This window comes from Sapajus apella, unplaced genomic scaffold, assembly GCF_009761245.1.
Source record: "Sapajus apella isolate SASKATOON/1434 unplaced genomic scaffold, GSC_monkey_1.0 scaffold86, whole genome shotgun sequence".
Lineage (NCBI taxonomy): Eukaryota > Metazoa > Chordata > Mammalia > Primates > Cebidae > Sapajus > Sapajus apella.
This window is the reverse complement of record NW_022437026.1, coordinates 7,780,775-7,802,815: the sequence shown is the minus strand read 5'-3', so window position 1 is coordinate 7,802,815 and position 22,041 is coordinate 7,780,775. Positions and strand designations below refer to the sequence as shown.

Below are 22,041 nucleotides of genomic sequence, written 5' to 3'. Positions count from 1 at the left end.
TTTTTTTTGAGATGGAGTTTCATTCTGTCACCAGGCTGGAGTGCAGTGGCACGATCTCAACTCACTTCAACCACCGCCTCCGGGGTTCAAGTGATTCTTCTACCTCAGCCTCCTGAGTAGCTAGGATTACAGATGTATACCACCATGCCTGGCTGATTTTTGTATTTTTAGTAGAGATGGAGTTTCACCATCTTGGTCAGGATGGTCTCAATCTCCTAACCTCGTGATCCACCTGCCTTGGCCTCCCAAAGTGCTGGGATTACAGGCTGTAGGGCTGAGGGCCCCACAGGGTCGTGGGTGAGCCTTATGCTGTGCCGAGGCGCAGGATCCTAGAAATAAAGAGACAGGACACAGAAGTACAAGGAAAACGCAGCTGGGCTCAGGGGGCCACGCCACCTATAAGCGGAGTCAGGGAAGGCCCCGAATGTCCAGAAGCATGAGTATTTATTGTGTATAGGTTAAGGGGCAGGGCAGTGAGTGAAATCAATCATCTTTAAGGATAGTGATAGGGTCAAGAGCAATAAAACATGGGGTCTACCCCCTTTAGGTCACCTAGGCCAGGAGGTGGACAGTGCACAGCAAGGGGCCCGTTCCCACGAAGGCAAGGGCCGTGTGCAGTAAGGGGTCCACCCCCATTAGGTCACCGAGGCTTGAAGGTGGGCTGTGTGCAGTGAAGAGCATACAGTATGCAGTACTTCTATCTATGGGCAAGCTACTTCTAAGAAGATTTATAGGAGGATGCTTTAAGTCACATAGCAGTGACAGAGCCTGTAAAGGTTGCCGCCACCTTCTGGCAGCTTCCGATGGGTTCTATGGGAAGATGCTTTTCAAGCAACACAGCAGCAAGAGCTGATAAAGTTCACAGTCACCAAGGTGGATTGCCGATCTGAGGGCAGCCTTCCACAAGAACTGGAGCAAGGTCCTACAACTCCTTTATCAGGAGGAGTGGCTCTTGCCCCAAGCCTGCCAGACAGCGTGTATCTTTACGATACTGAACGCTGCCACCTGGGCCATGGATTCTTGTCCTGGTATAACTGTTTTTCCCTTAAATCATGCTCTGCGCTGTGTCTGCTCTAGGCATTCCTCCAATTATAAGCTGCTTATTCCTTAATTCATGCTCTGTACTGTGTCCACTCTAGGCATTCCTCCGATTATGAGCTAAGATATAATTATATATATATATATATATATATATATATATATATATATGTAGGGAAATGTTCTTTAGGCACTCATACTATCAACTATTATATGATCATATATAGAGGATTATATAAAGAGATTCTTCAAGCCCTAATTCTATAAACTAATATATGATTATGTAAAGGATTATATAAAAGGAAATAGCTGAGTATTAACACTATAAAATGAGATATTCCTCAAGCCCTAACTGTGCCAGGGTTCTGCTTAGCTCTCATTCCTCGGTGCCTATCTGGGGGGTTACCCACACAGGCTACAAGCATCAGACAACTGCGCCCGGCTGTGCCCGGCCTCATTTTTTGGTCTTTAGGGACTTACCATTTTTTGCTAATGTTTTCAAATTGTCATTTTTTTCCCTTACTTACCATTTTGATGTGGTTTCAGGAGGAGAATGGGATAAACACATATGATGAATGCATTATGTTTCCAAGAGCAATTGTTTTAGGGTTTTAAGAAGACCTGTGACATTTGGATTGATAACTTTGGTGGATTTTTAGAGGATGGATACAAAGGCCGGCAAGACTGGAAGCAGAATGATATATCATTGATCTCATGAGGCACTTGGGTTTTTTTTTTTTTTTTTTTTTTTCATTTCAATATATTCTAACTGGGATGTTTCACTGTAGCTATTAGTCAGACAGCAGTCAAACTATATTTTTTATACCTGCTCATGAGCATCAAAGTTTGCCAAAATGGGTGTCTGAGACTTGAAAGAAAACTCCAGAGACAGGAGAGGAACATTCTTAGGAAATGCTGCATCACTAAAGCCATTATGGCATGCACAGAGGACTACACTGAGTGAAGATTCATGGACATCCAAGACAGGGTCAAAAAATGAATCATTAACAATCAGTCTCTGAATGTGAAATTTTAGGGATAGTTACCCTGTTATTGTTTTCTGTTTCCCTTTTTATGCATGCACAAGAGTGAAATATGATAGAAATCGATATGTATATAAATCTTTCTCTCTCTCATATATATATATATATATACAAATACATATTTTTTCTGAGACAGAGTCTCACTCTGTCGCCAGTGCAGTGGCGCAATCTTGGCTCACTGCAACCTCTGCCTCCCGGGTTCAAGCGGTTCTCCTGCCTCAGCCTCCCGAGTAGCTGGGACTACAGGCACTCTCCACCACACCCAGCTAATTTTTGTATCTTTAGTAGAGACAGGGTTTCATCATGTTGGGCAGGATGGTCTTTATCTCCTGACCTTGTGATCCTCCTGCCTTGGCCTCCCAAAGTGCTAGGATTACAGGCGTGAGCCACCATGCCCGGCCTCTTTTTTCTTTTTTTTCTTTTCTTTCTTTTTTTTTTTTTTTTGAGAGACGGAGTCTTGCTCTGTTTCCCAGGCTCCCAAGTAGCTGAAATTACAGGTGCGCGCCACCACACCCAGCTAATTGTTTTGTATTTTTAGTAGAGACTGGGTTTCACCATGTTGGCCCGGCTGGTTTCGACCTCAAATGGCCTGACCTCAAATGATCCGCCCGCCTCGGTCTCCCGAAGTTCCGGATTACAGGTGTGAGCCATTGTTCCTGGCCATAAATCTATATTTTCAGTACGTGTAAAACAAAAATGCTAAGTGGTAGGAAAGCATTTGTCAACAGATAATTTGCAACCTTCTTTTTCCTTCTCTTTCTTCCTCTCTCTCTCTCTTTTTCTTTCTTTCTCTTTTTTTTTGAGACAGGGTCTTGCTCTGTTGCCCAGGCTGGAGTGCAGTGGCGTGATCTCGTCTCACTGCAACCTCTGCCTCCCAGGTTCAAGCCATTCCCTTGTCTCAGCCTCCGGAGTAGCTGGGATTACAGGTGAACGATACCACGCCCAGCTAATATTTGTATTTTTAGTAGAGACGGGGTTTCACCATATTGGCTAGGCTGGTCTTGAACTCCTGACCTCAGGTGATCTGCCCGCCTTGGCCTCCTTTCAAAGTGCTAGGATTACAGGGGCAAACCACCGCTCCTGGCCTTATAACCTTTTTTCTTAGCGGGACATAAAATAATGGTGAATTTTACAACTGATGGAGTCCAGGAAAGGGATAATAGTGAGCAGAGGGGAGATAATCATTGGAATACCAAGAACGAAAAATCAACTCGACTTGGTAGATTACTGGGAGAGAGGTAAAGGTGAAGGGCAGGAAATCTAGGATGGCTTCCAGGTTTCTGGTCTGGGCAACTGGGTGGATGTGGTAACCTGGACTGGAGCAGGTTTGGGAGGAAGTTCAATTTAGGATCGGCTATGTTGAAAGATACGGATGAACGAAAGCTTCGTGCTCGCTGAGATGGGACGGTACCCCGCACCCGGTATTTGGCACCGGGAGCCTTAGGCGGTGTCTCCAGGCTCCTGTACCTTCAGAGCGTTAGTCAGAGGCTGGGCGGTGGGGCGGAGCGCAAGCCAGAACCCGACACCTGGGCTGGGAGCGCACAAGGGAGCCACCGCCTCCCGCAGAACTTGCGAGTCCCGGCGCGGGGCGGGGCAGGGGGCGGGGCCGGGGCACGGGGCGGGGTCGGGGTCGGGGGCGGGGCGGGGCGGGGCACGGGGCGGGGTCGGGGGCGGGGCGGGGCGAGGCGGGGCGGGGCAGGGGCGGGGCAGGGGCGGGCACGGTCTTCAGTAACTGCCCACCGATTGGTTGGAAGGCACCACAAATGTCTAACAAACTGTTGAAGCGCCATCCGAAGGGCCACACCTCATCGCCACCCCGCCCAGTCGCTCTGCCAGGCTGGAGCGCAAACTATGGTTGCGCTGGTCACTGAAGGATCCTGACGGAAACCGCTCCTTTCCGGAGTCGGAGGAGAGGAGAGTTGTGATTGGCAAGTTAGCTGGGGCGGGGCGGGCTAGGACTGTAGTGCTGGGCAACCGTCCTAGGCATGGATTGGGCCGCGGGGTTGTCACCGTTATCCGGGAGGCGTGGCCAGCACTAATAAAGGCGGGGGCCGGCGCGGCAGCTGCAGTGAGTTCCACTGCAGCTAGAGCCCGGGGTGGTCAGCGGGAGGCGGAGCTCGGCAGCAACGTCCGCTTCAGCCGCAGCGTCCTCCCGCCGGTGTCTCGCCGCAGCCTCTGGAGAGGAACGGACTCTCGCTCTCTCTGTCAGAAAAATGTGAGTTGACTCTGGTGTTGGGGGCTCGGCACCTGCTTGACAACTCTCAGCCTGAGCGCCCGACTCTGCGGGACGGAAAATGGCGCATTGCAGCAGCTGCAGCAGCGCGGGGAGCCACCACCGCGCGCCGCCTCTGGACCGGGCCACCCCCAGGGAGGGGGGCCAGCACCCCATTCTCCCACCAGCCATAACTAGCACCCCACGGGCGGGGCAGGGGCGCAGGGGTCCCACAGTCATTGCAGCCTCTCCTCTCGTGGAGTGGCACCTCATTCTGGTTTTGCTATAGTGCAGACTTGGAGAGGGCGGGAGCTGGGGGTTGTGGATGGAGACAACTGGGCAGGGCACTCGAAAGGCCTTTCTGTCATCTGGCTAAATCACTACTTAGAACCTCGGGAAAGACAGTCATGGGAGCAACTGCCAGTTAGTAACTTGGGTTGCCCTACAATCTCTGGATTTGTTTACCCCTCACCCAAAGTGTGATGTCTAGCCCCCCTCGTGGCAGTGGGAAAAGCTCCAGAAACTTTTATCTGCTAGTTCTCTGGGACCAGGTGAGCAGCTCAGAAAGACTCAAGTCGGGTAGTGGCCTGTCATCCCAAGCGGCTGTTTTACCAAGGCCACTCGCCTAGGCGGTGTTTTTCTATCACCGAGTCTTACCCAAATATTTGGAGGAGAAATAGGGAGAGCTGAGCTTTCTCCCTTTCCTCCAACACACACAGTTTAGTCTGCAGCAATCTTCAACATCATCCTCTTCGCAAGATCCTGAGGGAAAACTGTGGCTAAGCAAGTGAAGTACTTCTCTGTCAAGACCACAGTATGTCTAATACAGATTTTTCTTTCTGATTACTACCCTGGCCTGGTCCTAGATATATTTATGTTGCTTCCCTAAGTGAGATAAAAGGGAAAGATTTTCTTGTGTTACATAAGGGTTGTAATTATCCCTAGGTATTTTACCGCTGAGTGTTTCCAACCCCCAAAAAGTAGTAAGTGAAATTGCCCTTGCAATTACTTCATAGCCATTTTACTTTTTCTTTTTGATTTCTATGGTTTTAACCAGATACAACTGTTCTATGCATTTTGGGCAAGCCATAAGATTCCTGTTGTTTTCATTTTGGGGAGGGGGCTTCCGGATAGTATCCACGTGGGAGAACAGAAGGTGATGGAGAAATCGTGATGGCTAGCGGGCCATTACAAGGTCCTTGACCTTAATCTTGTCATTGGTGCCACCATCCTGGACTGCTTCCAACACTGGCTGCTACCTACTCATTGAATTTTCTGCCTTCAGTCGAGAACTAGATTGCTCAGCTAGCTCGGTGGCAGGACAAGAGTCTTGTGGTCCCTATGACTTTGTGTCTATCTTTGCGTTACCTCCTTTGCACCTTAGAGGGAAATGGGAAAGTGATTCCTTAAATAGGGAATGAGTCAGGTGTAATCTACTACTATAGCCTCTCTGAGGAGTTATTCTCTATCTTTTTAGATGTGAGGGAATTCACTTGATCAAGGAGGAGGAGCTTCTGGGTCTCAGTTGTATTGTAATTAGTCAAAGAATTTCCTTTTTGGTGACTTTGTATGGTTTCATCTTTGTTGCATTTACTCTTGAACTGCTCCTGTGAAGAAGTATGTTTGGTGAGACTCCGCGTCTGTTTGAGGAGTTCTTGTTGTAATTTCTATTCTCCATCAAATTTGAGAGCTCTCCGCACTGCCTGTGGGTGCTTCCTTGGCCGAGAACATCTCATGACTTAGGTTATACTTCTGGGGATTCTTTAGGAGGTGAGTTTAGCCTCCATGTTTTGGGACACGGAGGGGAGTTTGTCTTGAAGACCACACACTAGCTTTGAGTGGTACAGAAAGAGAGAACAGTCTCCGTGTGCATAGTAGAGGAAATCAAGATCTCTTTGGGATGTAAGTAACCAAGGGAGTCATCTGAGACTGTGCCAAATCCAGAAAAGGAAGGGACAGAATGTCTATAATGCATGCACATTGAGGACAATTTCTAGCATTTTCGCCTCCTGTCTATGCTCTTGGAACAGTTTCCGTAACTAATGTAATTGCTTTGGGCCCCAGATTCTATCTAAGTGAAACCCCCGTTTTCTCTGCCAAAAACAAAGCAAACAAACAGTCCTGACTCACTCCACCTACATAGACTTTGCCTTTGGTGATTTTCCAAGCTGCCCTTATGGGAGCCCTGATTTCCTCATCTTGTGTGAAGCATAACCAATAACTGGGCATATAAACCAATAACCATAACCAATAACTTGAATATAAAAAGCGGCAAACTGACAGATACTGCAGTGTACAGCCTCCCTCCTGGATGCTTTGCAGGGTGCAGCTTCCCTCCTGGCTGCCTTCACGGGCTGGCATTGAATGTCTGCGGCTTTTCTAGGTGCACAGTGCAAGCTGCCAGTGGATCTACCATTCTGGGGTCTGGAGGATGGTGGACCTCTTCTCACATCTCCACTAGGCAGTGCCCCAGGAGGGACTCTGTGGAGGCTCCAACCCCACATTTCCCTTCCACACTGCCCTAGCAGAGGTTCTTGATTAGGTCCCCACCCCTGCAGCAAACTTTGGCCTGGGCATCCAGGCATTTCCATACGTCTTCTGAAATTTAAGTGGAGGTTTCCAAACCTCAGTTCTTGACTTTTGTGCACCCACAGGCTCAACACCATGTGGAAGCTGCCAAGGCTTGGGGCTTCCACCCTCTGAAGCCATGGCCCAAGCTCTATGTTGGCCCCTTTCAGCCACAGCTGGAGTGGCTGGGACACAGGGCACCAAGTCCCAAGGCTGCACACAGCATGGGGACCCTGGGCCTGGCCCACAAAACCACTTTTTTCTCCTGAGCCTCTGGGCCTGTGATGGGAGGGGATGCTGTGAAGGTCTCTGACATGGCCTGGAGACATTTTCCCCATGGTCTTGGGGGTTAACATTAGGTTCCTTGCTACTTATGTAAAGTTCTGCAGAGGCCTTGAATTTTTCCACAAAAAGTGGGTTTTTCTTTTCTACTGCATCATCAGGCTGCAAATTTTCTGAACTTTTATGCTCTGTTTTCCTCTTAAAATAGAATGCTTTTAATAGCACCCAAGTCACCTTTTGAATGCTTTGCTGCTTAGAAATTTCTTCCACCAGATACCCTAAATCACCTCTCTCAAGTTCAAAGTTCCACAAATTTCTAGGGCAGGGGTGAAATGCTGCCAGTCTCTTTGCTAAAACATAACAAGAGTCACCTTTCCTCCAGTTTCCAAGTTTCTCCTCTCCATCTGAGCCCTACTGTTCATGTCACTATCCGCATTTTTGTCAAAGCCATTCAACAAGTCCCTAGGAGGTTCCAAACTTTCCCACATTTTCCTGTCTTCTGAGCTCTCCAAACTGTCCAGCCTCTTCCTGTTACCCAGTTCTAAAGTTGCTTCCACTTTTCGGGTATATTTTCAGCAATGCCCCACTCTACTGGTACCAATTTACTATATTAGTCTGTTTTCATGCTGCTGATGAATGTATGCCCGACACTGAGAAGAAAAAGATGTTTAATTGGACTTACAGTTCCACATGGCTGGGGAAGCCTGAGAATCATGGCGAGAGGCGAAAGGCACTTCTTACATGGCGGCAGCAAGAGAAAAGGAGGAAGAAGCAAAAGCAGAAACCCCAATAAACCCATCAGATCTTGTGAGACTTAGTCACCATCAGGAGAATAGCACAAGAAAGACTGGCCCCCATGATTCAGTTACCTTCCCCCGAGTCCCTCCCAGAACATGTGGGAATTCTGGGTGATACAATTCAAGTTGAGATTTGGGTGGGGACACAGCCAAACCATATCAGCAGGGAAATGCCTTTTAGGACAAGGCTAGCACATTTGTCCCTTGTAGCCATCACGGCAGAAGATGTGTTTGAGTTGGGTCAAAGGATAGCTCCAGACAAGATTTCTTGATGCCACCCTGGATGTCCCTGAACCCCACCCAAATGTTGTTACAGAGCCTTTCATTTTTTACTTCTTACCTCTGTGCTGCATCTCTCTACTTCAGATTACCAAGGAGTGATAATCCATTCTTTTTCGTATAACCTGATCATAATTGTTTTGGTGGTTTGGGGTGAAGATGCATGTGAGTGCTTTCTTGTTTGTTTTTTTTTAGAGAAGGGGTCTCACTATGGTGCCCAGGCTGGCATCAAACTCCTGGGCTCAAGCGATCCTCCCACTTCAGCCTCCTGAGTAGCTGGGACTACAGGTGTGCACTTCCACGCCCGGCTCCTTTCTTGTCTTGGTCACTTTGTGTACTCTGCCCATGTCTTTCCACAGGTCTGCTCCAGCTCAGCCACCCGCTGAAGGGACAGAAGGGACTGCCCCAGGTGGGGGTCCCCCTGGCCCTCCTCCTAACACGACCAGTAACAGACGACTACAGCAAACTCAGGCACAAGTGGAGGAGGTAGGTGATAGCTGTTTCTCTGAGAGTTTCCAAATCACAGGAGTTTGGAAATAATAGGGAACGTCTTATCTGTTCTCCAAAGGGCCTGAGAGGCAAAGCACCCTTTAGAGTTGCACAGGGCCAGACTTGTGATTCTCTGGTTGTTGTTCTTTCCTCTGTCTCTGGCAGGAAGCTTAGCAGCTTTGTTTCTGTGCTCTCCTCAGGTGGTGGACATCATGCGTGTGAACGTGGACAAGGTCCTGGAGAGGGACCAGAAGCTGTCAGAGCTGGATGACCGAGCTGATGCCTTGCAGGCGGGAGCATCACAATTTGAGAGCAGTGCTGCAAAGCTAAAGAGGAAGTATTGGTGGAAGAACTGCAAGGTGAATTTTTTTGTCCCGTCCTTCTTCTTTTCCTGGGCTTCCACTGGGAGAAGGCAAGCAAACCCTCAGCTTCTACGTTTCTTTCCTCTAATGGCGCAGGATCTCTCTGACCCGCATAGCTTGGAAGGAAATCTGGAAAGCCTCCTCTTGAGATTGCATTACCCAGAATTGGCCACCAGGGTAGGCTAGAGTATTCAGAACTGCTGCCGGAGAAAAAAGGGATACCCTGAGGAGTTTGAATCGTCAGTTAAGGAGCTTTTCCCCAAAGCAGTTGCTTGCCAAAATTTTCACCTGTCCCATTCTCAGACACACCCAACATTAGCACAATGGCTCAGGCACTTTTTTTTCTTTTTCTTTTAAATTAGCTTTCTCAGGTTGAAATATATATTTTAAAAATAACTGCAACTTTTGGGAATGAGCCGAACATTTCACAATGAAAAATTGAACCAATTGGTTAAATACCCAGAGTCTGTATCTCTATTGGAATGCCTTCTAAAGCCCCAAGACACTAGGAACGAAGCAAAAAGGAGCCCAGTGCAGGTCCTGTGAGGAATCTGAACAGCTACAGACGTGCTGGGGTTATGATCCCATGGGAAGCAGAGGGTAGGGTCTCTCTAAGAGGCCCATAGTTCTCCTGGGTGATGGTTTTTTTCCCACCATCCCAAGGATGGAGGAAATTCTTTCCCACTAGAGATGTGGCTCTTTTCCTCATTCCCGGATTCCAAGGGCTCATTTTTTGTTCACATGTTTCCTCAGATGATGATCATGCTGGGAGCCATCTGTGCCATCATCGTGGTAGTTATTGTAAGTAAGTATCGCTGAGGTTGCTGGTGGGGTGAAGAGGTGGGAAGGTCCTGGAGTCTTCTCCCTGCCTGCCTGCCTACCTGGGGAGTGGGGCTGCTCTGACTGAGGTATGGAGACCACTGCTATGGGATCGTCACCTGGTTTGGGAGTGGGGAAGGGCAGAGACAAGGGATTTCTTTGATGGATAAGCCTTCCCCCTGCAAGGCATTGCAGGGAGACGGTCCCTCCTGTTCTGAGGAAGTGGGGCTATGCTGTGTGTCACTGGCTTGGGTTGGAGGGAGACTGTGGGGATGGGGCACTTACAATGGAAAGACCTGAATGTCTGGTAACTTGGTGTAATTTGCCCTCTTGTTTTCTCCTGTCTCTTTCTCTTTCCATCTGGGACTTCCTGATTCCTGTGTCCAGTCTACTTTTTTACTTGAGAATGTGCCACTCCTTCCCTGTTCTCCATTGCCATCCACACTCATGTCCGCTTCCCTCTGTTTGCTCTCTCAACACACTTCCCCACCCTCCGTCCTCCATCCCAGCCCAGGCTTCTCCATCACCCATCCCTCCTTTTTCGTTTCATTCATTTGCACTCTATCCCTCAATACTAGAAATGCTGCTCGTGGCACAATCTAAGTCACTACCTGAAGAGCAATGGCTGGCGCCTTCTCCCTGCCCCCTTCTTCTGTACTCTCAAGTTCCCCCAAAGCCCAAAAGAGTTGGAGGCTGATGGAGGGGGAGGGAGGGGAGTGGCTGAGGCGAAGTGTCTGTGAAGCTGCCCAGACCTGGGAAGAGAAGAGTATCGGTGCCCGTAGTGTCTCCTAGAAAGGCCTGGCCACTAGCAAGAGATGGGGCGGGACTGGGAAGATGGCAGCTCACTCAGTGCTGCCTGGTCATGTGGAACTTTCCTCCTGGGCCAGGCCTGGAGAGGGTCCTGCGGATGGACAGGAGTCCAGTTGGTTCCAGTGCAGCACCCGTTTTGAAAGTAAAACCTGCTTTTTGTGGTTGTTTCTAATCTGTTCGTCCAGGATTTTCTATGTCCTTGGGGATATTACAACTTTACTTTGTTTTCCAGAGGCCTGGAGAACACTTATAGATTATGAAAATAGCAGGACTTGTTTCCATCCCAGAAGCAGTCCTATGTGTGTCTAGCTGGAAGGAACTTTCTCTTCTTTAGATTTTCTACAGCATTCCGTATGAGGGCACCAAATAATTTCATCTGGCCAGTAATTTTCTCTAGCCAAATAATTTCACCTAGCTCCCAGTTAATTGTTGGCATAAAGAGAGAGAATGCCTGTTAGTTATAGAGAAACAGTGAGTCAAATGCTTAATTTGAAAGTAACAAGCTCAGAGGAAGCCTCTTCTTGCCCTCGTTAAAGAGGGTCCCATTCCTCTCTTCCTATTGATGAAGGAGCTTGAGGCTGTTAGCAGTGCGATCTTTGGACACCATGGAATCCTTTCCTCCACACCACCCGTGCACTTGCCAAAGACAGGGATGAGGTAAGAGGTCCCTCCTGAGGACCCGCCGATCCTGAGGATGCGGAGAAGTCGTGTAGACCCACCAGCTCCGCCTTAGGGGGAGGCGTGACAGTCTGTGACAGGTGTGCTTGTGTATTGCTGTGCTGTTGAGGGGCCCTCTCCTCGTGAGCCACGTCTCTGTTCTTCCTGCAGTATGTTCCCCTTCAAACCACCCTTACCTGTCTGAATTCGACTTTGCCTCCTTTCCCTTCCTCCTCTTTGCATGGCTTGTATATATAGACAGTGGAACCTGAGGATGGGAGCGGCTCAGCCTATCTTGGGGGCAGTTGCTGAGCTTCAGGATAGGCTGTTAATGTGGGATAAACCCAGGTGCAAGGGGAGGAGGGCAGGCTGGGAACAGAAGGGGAATGCCCATGGCCCTTTATTCCTTCCTCCCTCCGGTCTACAAATAGGAAGAGGCTGAGACCATGCTGGGCAGGGTCTGGATGCCCACTTTCCATGCAGCAGCATTTCATTGTGCAAAACCATCCTTCCTTTCCCTTCGCCCTTGTTTCCCACATTCCCTTCGTCCTGCCCCAGGGCAGGACTGAAGAGCTGGAAGAAAGCAGTCAGTGTACCCTCCCAACGGTCCCCCTCGAAGGTCTCCACTCTCCTCTGGGCTCCTCCTTGCCTAATGCAGGGGGTCACTGCTGGAGAAGAACCACCACTGTCCTCGATGTGTCCCAAGCCTGGAGCAAAGCCGTCCTCTTGGCTCTCCCAGCCCTATCACAGGAATCATTCCTGGGTTTCTGTCCCTCTGAGGCTCACCAGGGGTAGTTGGCTTTGTTCTTTTGGGGGTGTTAGCCCCTCTACTTTCTTTCTCACCCACCCTGTACCCTCTTCTGTGTGTCTTTGCTATCCCCCTTCCCTCCCACCACCCATGTGCATGAGCAAATGTGCAACTAAACCCCGGGACTTTGCAGTCAAATGAAGCTGAGCTTCCCACATCCCCTTCTTCGGTTTGCCATGAGACGATGTGGGGTTTCCACTGTGTGTCTGTCATCACCTCTTTGTCTTTTTTCCTAACCCTGATCTCATACTTGTATAGAGTAATAACGACAGTTGTGCTTCCAGCAAAGGCATGTGGCATATTTACCAATTTCATGTATTCTGAACAAAGGCAAAAAATACAAATTCCTACCACTAAACTGGCTTGGTTGTTGTTTGGGTTGGAGTAGCTGGGAGGCTGGCGGGGAGGAGTGTTGTTTCTTTCTAGCAGTCTCATGTCGCTTTAGGTCAGCTGGGCTGGCTTACGTGTGCTGTGCGGTCTTCACGGCGATGGGAGCTCTGCGTGTCGGCACAGGAAGTGGTCTCCCAGTGTTCAGCCTGAACCAGCCCAACTCTTGTAGGTGCTAGTGAGAGGAAGTGAAGACAGGAAGTTACATGGGCATCTCACACTGGCAAACAAGTGCAGGTTCCCTCAGGCCTCTTCCATCTGCTTCCTTCCTAGGTCCTTGGCCCGCTTGTCCTGTACCAGGGGATGTGCCCAGATAAAGCTGTCATTGAAAACCCCCTTTTCCCCATCATCCTCATGCACAGTCTTGGTATGCTGAGTTCTATCGTATTGACCAGGCACATTTTAGAAATCAATAAAAGGAGAAATCTCTCCCTTGCAGCTGAGGGAGTGAGGCATTTGCAGGTATCCTGAAATTCCCCGCAGTTATCTGAAGGAGCAGAACCCTGATTGCAGCTGAGATGCAACTCCATGGACCGGAGGGAGGATGCAGCCCTCTGAGGGTCTCTGTTTCATACCTTCAACACTTTGCAAGTTGGAGCCACCAGGCTGGGGGACAGGGCTTAGTTGGGACCGGTGTGGAGAAAGACAGGAGGGTGGAAAAGCTTGCTCACAGCAGACACAAGGGGCTTTTATTTTTGACAGAGCTGAGTGGTAGCCCAGCCCCCACCCCATGCCCCATTGTCCCTCACTTGTTCCTTTTCCATTTCTTCCAGCTTTGTTTTTCTGTTCTCTGCTTTGGTGCATGAACCCAGGAAGGCAGAGTCCTATGCAGAGCCAGGGCTAGTGCCCTGTGAGCTGGTGCCACCTTCATGCCTTTTTAGCTCTGTGACTTGATTTAGAGTTCTTCTTTGAGCACATGACTACTTTCTACTCTGAGGCAGCAGAGTGACTACCCAGAGTGCCTTACAGTCTTGACAGTGAGGTAGCTAGGAGAAACCAAGAGGGAACAAGCCTGGTTTCATTTTCATTCAGGGCAAACTCAGAAGCAGGGGGCTGTGATGGGTGGGTGGGTGGCTGGCTGGAACTTGGGGTATCTGGGCTTCCACCCTGGTCTGAGTGGGGAGGTGGTTAGAGTGGGTAAGGTAGGCCAGGGCCAGAGCCAAGGGCAGTCAGGCTCTTACCTTGCCGTCTCTGAAGCCCCAGGAACAACAGTGCCAGAAAGAAGAGGCTGCTGGCAAAGATGACTCCCAAGCCGGTTCTCTGTTCTGTAGGCGAGAGCAACGTGGGCAGCGATCATTGTGGGTAGGAATCATCAGCTGAGCCCTCACCTGCAGTGTCTGCTGCAGGGAGGAGGAGCTAAGGAGTGTGTGTGTGTGTGTGTGTGAGTCCCTGATTGAGGAACCTGGAAGAGGCACCCAGCAGCAATTCAAGGTTGCTGGATATTCATGGGTTACTCCACACAGAATTCTCTACCTCTTCCCACTTAAGGATAAGGTTTTTAAAATTGCTTTGCAAGTGAGATTTAGGTTGGTTTATTTGTTAACAGTTAACTGGGCCGGACATGGTGGCTCATGCCTATAATCCCAGCACTTTGGGAGGCTGAGGCGGGTGGATGGGTTGAGCTGAGGAGTTCATGACCAGCCTGGGCAACATAATGAAACTCTATCTGTACCAAAAATACAAAAAATTAGCTGGGCGTGGTGGTGTGCAGCTGTGGTCCCAGCTACTTGGGAGGCTGAGGTGGGAGGATCACTTGAGCCTGGGAGGCAGAGGTTGCAGTGAGCCGAGATCTTGCCACTGCACTCCAGCCTGGGCAATGGAGTGAGACCCTATCTCAAAACAAAACAAAACAAAACCCACAGTTAACTGGGATTTTGTAAATAGCTGGGGAATGATGTGAGCTCGGTAAAACCCTAGTTTTTGGGAAGTTCACAGTCTAATGAGCAACCAAGTAATGCCCAGTGTTCCTGGATGTTTCCATTTCGAATTGTGGGTTCTTTCCTCTCCCTTTCCTGTTTAAAACCTTTCCACAGGCAGAGTGCAGTGGCTCACACCTGTAATCCTGGCACTTTGGGAGATCACCTGAGGTCAGGAGTTCGAGATCAGCTGGCTATCGTGGCTAAACCCCATCTCTACTTAAAACATGAAAATTAGCCAGGTGTGGTGGTACATGCCTGTAGTCCTAGCTACTTGGGAGGCTGAGGTAGAAGGATGGCTTGAACCCAGGATGTGGAGGTTGCAGTGAGCTGAGATTGCACTACTGCACTCCAGCCTGTGGGACAGAGCAAGACTCTATATCAAATAAATAAATAAAACAATAAAACATTTCATCAGCATGCTATGATTCTCAGGAAGCTCTAGCTTGAAGGCCCAATGAGATGTGCAGGATTTCCTGTAAGGGGAATCCAGTTGCCTGTTTTTTATATTCTCTCTTTACCATTGATTGATAGGTGACCTTGGGCAAATTCATTGGCATCTGCTAGTGCCAGGTTGCTCACCTGTAAAATGGGAGTCATAATCCATGAAATCGTACATTTAAGTGCTTACTACAGTGGTTGATTCATGTAAATGCTCAATAAATGGAAGTACCTCTGAAGCTTCAGAGTCACATTCCCTTTTTCCCATATACCCTAGGCTCTAGCTGTGCTGGATTGCTTGCCATTCTCCAAATTCTCTTTAGGCTGTTTTATGATTCGGCCTTCATATATGCTAGTTTCTATCTAAGCTGGTTAACTTGGCTCAAATGTCATCTTCTCTGTCTACTTAGTCTTGTCTCTGTCACTGGACTAAGCTCCTGGAGGGCATGATCAGGAATTATTCATCTGTGATCTCCAGCCCTTAAGCACCTTGCCTGGCACCCTGAGGCTGGAATATAATGGAGTCTCAGGGGATATATGTTAGAAGCTGTGGCAGCTGCTGCCTTGGGAAAGACAAAGCTAGGAGCAGAGGCAGAAGCCTGAAACCAGGACTGTGAACAAAGGGCATGGGCAGCAGAACGAGGCCAAAGATGAACTGGGGGAAGAAAGCCATGAACCCAAGTGTGGAGGTGGGGAAAAGGAGAACACTCGCAGTACCTGGTGGGACAACCTGGGTGCTGGCCTTAAGGGGCTCCTTCAGAGAGATGTGGGTGACCTGGCAGGTGTAAGTGGCACCTGCAGACCCAGGCTCTGCGGTGAGAGAGGAAGAGATGCTGTAGGTGCCTGCTGCGCTTTGCCTGAGGCTGGAGAAGGAAGCTCCAGAGACTTGGACTGGGGATCCACCCCGTTCCTCTCGGGTCCACGTCACCGCCACATCCAGAGGATAATAGCCAGCAATGTTGCAGATGAGGGTGGGCAGCAGAGCCTCGTTTGCCAAGCTCAGTCGTACTTTGGGGGGAGCTGGAGAAAGAATGAGGAATAAGATTACACAGGGATCCAACTGGGGACAGTGGAGGAACCTGAAGCCTTTTCTTCCTGCCAAGATGAGAGTAGATTGTGGATGCTAAAGTGTCCTTTGGTAGTATACCAAGGCGGGGGCGTGTGAGAGGCCCACATGGATGCAGGCTGTAATTTGGGGGGTTGCATTTCCCAGAAAAGTGATAGTAAAGTCAGCTAAAGGTTGGCTGGCTTCTTACCACCATTCTAAGCCAGAAATTTTAAAGGATGGCAGTGATGATGGTCAGAACTGTTCCCACTGCCCCACCTTGGTTTGCCGCTACTGTCCTTCAGGATGTGGTCCAAGAGGACTGGGCTGTTGGAGACAGCTGGCCACAGCAGGGCAGCAGCATCCTGGGCTGGAAATCTTGGTGGAATTATCCTGGAGTCCAACGGGACTTCTTTTTTTTTTTTTTGAGAAGGAGTCTCGCTCTTGCCAAGCTGGAGTGCAGTGGTGCAATCTCAGCTCACTGCAACCTCCGCCTCCTGGGTTCAAGAGATTCTCCTGCCTCAGCCTCCTGTGTAGCTGGGATTACAGGCACCCATGACTACACCCAGGTAATTTTTGTATTTTTAGTAGAGACGGGGTTTCACCATCTCGGCCAGGATGTTCTTGATCTCTTGACCTTGTGATCTGCCCGCCTCGGCCTCACAAAGTGCTGGGATTACAGGCATGAGCCACTACGCCCAGCTGGGACTCCTTACCTAATGCCATCTGTGTTTCGAGGGTGAAGATGGCATTTAACTTATGGGAATGAAGCCTGCTTCTCAGGAAATCACTCTTGCGTTTGGGTCCCAACCTGGAAACGCTCCCAGTAGGCATTTTCTATCCCCCTCCCTGGGATAACTGTGTCCTGGCCTCACCTTGGATGTTGAGCTGGATGATCTGCTGAGCTCTGTGCAGAGAGGTGGTGATCTGGCAAACATAGGTCCCCTCATCCTGTAGAGTGAGGCTGGGCAGTGTGAGGGAGGCATCCCCGGCCATGCCCACCTGCTCAGGCTCCAGGGTAGCGCCCTTCCGCCCAGCCTGCCCCTGCCCTTTGGTCCATCTGTACACCATCTGACCCTTGCCCTTGTGCTGCAGCCGCCACTCCACATTGATGAGGTCCAAGCCTGGTGCCATGGAGAAGCCACAGTCCAAGGAGGCTGAGGACCCCAGTAGGAAGCTCAGGGATTGGGTCTGTGTCATCACCTGGAACTCCACTGTGAAGGGGAAAAGAGGGGTGATTTGTGGGCCACTTCCTCCTTGAGGTCACCTGATCTCTAAGCTGTGGGCGTGTTATGGGCATACACCTGCCTCTTCCTCCTTGCCTGGCAGTGAGGCCAGTTGAGCTTATTTTCCATCACATGGAACCACAAAGAAATGGGGCTCTAGAAAGGCAGCATGGTACACATGGTGGCCTTTACCATCTGGGGATCACTTACCCCTAGGATAATCTAGTGAAAGCTGTGGATCTCTCACCAGGAAATACACATGCAAAATTAAGAGTTACCATCAATCTTCAGGTAAGAACTACTGGAATAGCCGAAAGAGCTCTGAAACCCTGGTTGTTCCACTTACTGGCTCTGTGACCTTTGACAATCACTTAGTGTTACAAAGCTCACCGTTTAAGCAAGGATACCGTGAAGACTAGGAACAAGAGTTTAAAAAGCACGTAGTAGTAGTGTCTGTGCCAAACGTGCTTAACCTAAATCCAGTCATGAGGAAAACGATCAGACGAATCTAAATGGTGGGATATTCTACAAGACCGCTAGCCTGGACCCTTCAAAGACATCAATTCTGTGAAAAAATGCTCTAGATTAAAGCAAGGAACAGCACAACTAAATGCAGTGCATGATTCTTCTTTCAATTGTGTACTTAGAAAAAGAAAGCAGTAAAAAACATTATTGGGACAAGTGGAGAAATTTGAATTTGGAGACATTCAATTAATTATTATTTTTTAAGAGACAGGGTCTCAGGTCAGGCACAGTGGCTCACACCTGTAATCCCAGCACTTTGGGAGGCCAAGGTGGGTGGATCACCTGAGATCAGGAGTTCAAGAAGAGCCTGGCCAACATGGTAAAATCCCATCTCTACTAAAAATATACAATTAGCCAGATATGCCAAGTGCAGTGACGCACACCTGTAATCCCAGCACTTTGGGAGGCCGATGTGGGTAGATCACAAGGTCAGGAGATCGAGATTATCCTGGTTGACATGGTGAAACCCCATCTCTACCGAGAATACAAAAATTAGCTGGGTGTGTTAGCGTGCGCCTGTAGTCCTAGCTACTTGGGAGGCTGAGGCAGGAGAATCGCTTGAACCCGGGAGGTGGAGGTTTCAGTAAGCCAAGATCTCGCCACTGCACTCCAGCCTGATGAAAGAGCAAGAATCTATTAAAAAAAAAAAATTAGCTGGGTGTGGTGGTGGGCACCTGTAATCCCAGCTACTTGGGAGACTGAGGCACAAGAGACAGGGTCTCCCTATGTTCCCAGGCAGGACTCAAACTCCTGGGCTCAAGCAGTCCTCCTGCCTTGGCCTCCTGAGCAGCTGGGACTACAGGTGTGCACCACCATGCCCTGGACTTTATAGTTGAGACTATTATTGTATCAATTTTAAAATATCTTAAAGTATGAAGATCAGTGGCATACTAGGCAGTGGTGTGGGGAGATAGGGACAGTCTGCCCTGGCAGGGAGGAGTATGTTATCACTGATGTTGTTCAGAATTGCTGATGTTGGGATATGGTGACACTATAAAGCCATTTGACTTTTAGCTGATTTTATTATTCTGAATTTTTTTTTTTTTTTGAGACGGAGTCTCTGTTGTTGCCCGGGCTGGAGTGCAATGGTGTGATCTTGGCTCACCGCAACCTCCACCTCCTGGGGTCCAGCAGTTCTGCTTCAGCCTCCCATGTAGCTGAGATTAAAGGTGCACAGCACCATGCCTGGCTAATTTTTGTATTTTTAGTAGAGAGGGGGTTTCACCATGTTGGCCAGGCTGGTCCTAAACTCCTGACTTCAGGTGATCCACCCGCCTCAGCCTCCCAAAGTGCCGGGATTACAGACGTGAGCCACTATACCTGGCCTGTTCTGAAATATTTGACACACTGCACTTCCTTACTGCCTGCATCATGGGTAAACTACTCCCCTACTTTGGTTTGTTTCTGACATGATGGTTTGTGACTATGAAGGATTACGTCCTTGTCCTTGATTGTAAACTAATACCTGCTGTGCATGGGAGCATTTGGGGTTCAAATGTTGTCTTTTGCAGCTTACTCTCAGTTCAGAGGAAAATACACACATGCATACGTACACATACACACAGGGCTGCAGGGGGTAGGGGGGAGGAGAGAGAGAATGTGGCAAAATAGTAACAATTAGTGGATCTAGGTGTAGGGTATATGGGTGTTCATTATATTACCACAGAGTGGTTAGAGTGTTCTGGGGTTTTCCAAGGATAGGAAGTTTGCCCCCTAATTTTCTCTGGACTTCGTTGTCTCTTCTTGGAGACACAAAAAAGTGGGGCACAGAGTATTGGATTAATGGGCTCTGTAGAACCCTGTCGTCGTGTTCTCAATTTCTGGTGCCCTTGAGGATGTGCTGAGCTGGCGAGAACAGGTACTGGGTTCACTAGTAAGATAATGAACAAATGATGCATCCCTTTACTCCTGAAGCCCTAGACCAGGCTACCCTTTCACTGGGAGAAAACTGGGTTTTGGCTCAATAAGACTACAGTGGACAGCACCCATGAACAGAATAGCATCATGTGTCTTACTTCTGCATGGCATCCCAGTGAGAGGCAAATGAGCTCCATTTTGGAAAGAACACGCAGGTTGTCTCTATGCTTGGACCTTCAGATAGGGGCTTCCAAGCATTCTCTTGTGGACTCGAGGGTTTTTTGTTTTTTTTTTTTTGAGACGGAGTCTCGCTAAGCCTTCCAAGCTGGAGTACAGTGGCGAGATCTTGGCTCACTGCAACCTCCACCTTCCGGGTTCAAGCACTTCTCCTGCCTCAGCCTCCCGAGTTGCTGGGATTACAGGTACCTGCCACCACACCTGGCTAATTTTGGTTATTAGTAGAGATAAGGTTTCACCATGTTGGCCAGGCTGGTCTCAGACTCCTGACCTCAGGTGATCCACTGGGCTCAGTCTCTGAAAGCTCTGGGATTACAGGCGTGAGCCATCGTGCCTGGCCTTGCTTTTCATTTTCTTACCTGCAGTTCCCACAGTCCCCTGGGGGTTCAGGGGGAAGTTCAGCATCGGTTGACGGAAAGCATCATCCTCAGCATCACTGAGAGCCTTCATCACCATGGAGATACTTGGTCCCTCTTCAGAGACCTGCACGTTGGCCATGAACCAAGCTGTTGGCTCAACAGTGGCCTCTCTCGTCTGGGGAAAGTAGCGGGAGATCTCACAGGTCACCTCCTTTCCGCTGCAGTCAGCATGGAGCAAGGCCTCGGCCTGGGGAATCTGGACCAGGTCCACTGGAGAGAAGGGGGCACACATGGAGGGCAAATTGGAGTGAGAACACCAGGGCCAACGGGAAGCAGTATGTGTGTCTGTAATTGGAACCTGGGCTGTCCTGGTGGAGGGAGCCCAGGAGGACCAGGGACTTAGGTGGAAGGCTTTTACCTGAGGCCTTGAAGATAACAGGTGGGTCATCTTGGGCCAACATGTCCTCTTGGAAATCGGTGAAGTCCTCCAGGGAGCCATCGTCCGGCACTGGCACCTGCCTCAGCACGAGGGAGGCCCTGCCTCTGTTCTCACTGCTGGCAAGAGCTGTATGGTGCTGACCGTCCTTCACCAGGAAGCAGTCTAGGACCACGTCCACTGCCCGCCACTGCCTCTCTGCTGTGTGAGGCTCTGCAGACAAAGGCTGGGGTGAGCACCCTCTTGCCCTCCAGGATCCTAGCTGTCTCTGTGGCCCTCTATTCTCTCGTCCCCCAAACCAGCTTTTTGGAGAGCACCTGCTAGTACAGGCAAATACCTCTTGGTGTGAGTTATTAAGTCCTAGATTTGCCTTGCTCAGAGGGGTTTATGCTTTTATTTCCAACTGTTGAATGAAAGACTATCTTTTCAGTCGAAAGAATTCTCAGAAGAAAAGCAAGTGCCACACCAGGGAGAGGAGACCGAACACTTGGGGTCGCTGGGGCACTGACAGCCTGCACTGCTTTCTCCCATTACGGGTAGCCTTCCCCTCCCCTGCCTTCAAGGTCGCCTTCCAAGTGATTTCCTGGCCTGAGGAGTCCCCTTCTCTTCTGAAGTATCAACTACCAGGCCAGTGCCCTCTCCGTAGGACAGTGGCTCCTGACCATCGCCACAGAGGCAGCCCCTCTTTAGCCTTTTCCCTTTGGAGTGTCCAGCCTCCCTCCCCACATACTATTGGTTCCTTCCGTTGTCAGCCGCTGAGCCTTTCCCCTGTTGGGCTTAGAAGGCGATTAGGTCATCCCCCGCCCCTTTGCTCTTCTGGAATCTCGGGGAGGGTGGCAGCCTGGTGCTTCACTAGCTCTTCTGGCCAGCTCTCCCCGACTCCCCTGACTCACTGGTTTCTGCTGCTCCAGATAGAACCAGGCACAGCAGCAGGCACAAGCCCTCCTCCATGCCCATGGAGGCTGCTCTCGAGGCTCCTCCTCGCCCACTGTCCTCCTCCGCAGTCCTACCCCGCTTGCGAGGCTCGGTGGGAGAAGGGGGGCTCTTCAAGCACCCCTGGCCAGCCAGCGGCCTGTGGGTTTCTTTTCTGTTCCCTCTGCTGCCGACTTCTCTTTCACTTTCACTTAGAGCAAGTGTCACTGGCGCCTGTGTCTCTGGGTGAAGCCGTTTGCAGCAGCTGCCAGGTCCTGCTTGCTGTTCTCCTTTTTCTCCACCCACCTCACCCAGAAATCCCCAGGCGATTTCAAGACCTGACTTCTGCACCCTTTGCTCCCCACCAATCCCAAGAAAGTGGAGCTATAACTGTGGGAAAGGGGGATCTGAAGTCAGACACAGGATTCCCAGTAGCCTGGGGACCTTTCTCACCCCCACCCTCAAGCAGGGCCCAACACAACCAGCTGAGAGGGCTCCTTTGCCAGATTCCGACCTGAGCCAGGAGGCGGGTAGGG

General features: G+C 49.9%; 2 protein-coding genes across 3 annotated transcripts; one reads left to right on the top strand and one right to left on the bottom strand.

The window, feature by feature from the left end:
• Positions 1–3,837: 3,837 nt before the first annotated feature.
• VAMP1 (vesicle associated membrane protein 1) lies at positions 3,838–12,519 on the top strand. The gene is made up of 5 exons (XM_032254554.1): positions 3,838–4,296; positions 8,579–8,705; positions 8,909–9,067; positions 9,824–9,875; positions 10,277–12,519. Coding segments are annotated over exons 1-5 (357 nt in total). The 5' UTR covers positions 3,838–4,294; the 3' UTR covers positions 10,294–12,519.
• TAPBPL (TAP binding protein like) lies at positions 12,449–21,921 on the bottom strand. 2 transcript variants are annotated; one of them, XM_032254552.1, is made up of 7 exons: positions 21,487–21,921; positions 20,576–20,806; positions 20,158–20,427; positions 16,829–17,167; positions 15,626–15,928; positions 13,733–13,816; positions 12,449–12,726 (listed from the first exon to the last, which is right to left on the bottom strand). In XM_032254552.1, the coding sequence occupies exons 1-7, from the start codon at positions 21,548–21,550 to the stop codon at positions 12,611–12,613; spliced, it is 1,407 nt and encodes a 468-aa protein (XP_032110443.1). In that variant the 5' UTR covers positions 21,551–21,921; the 3' UTR covers positions 12,449–12,610. The 2 variants fall into 2 exon arrangements, with proteins under 2 accessions (XP_032110443.1, XP_032110442.1); XM_032254551.1 differs by lacking the exon at positions 12,449–12,726 and adding an exon at positions 13,219–13,537 and having other exon boundaries at positions 21,487–21,913.
• Between the last annotated feature and the right edge of the window lie 120 nt (positions 21,922–22,041).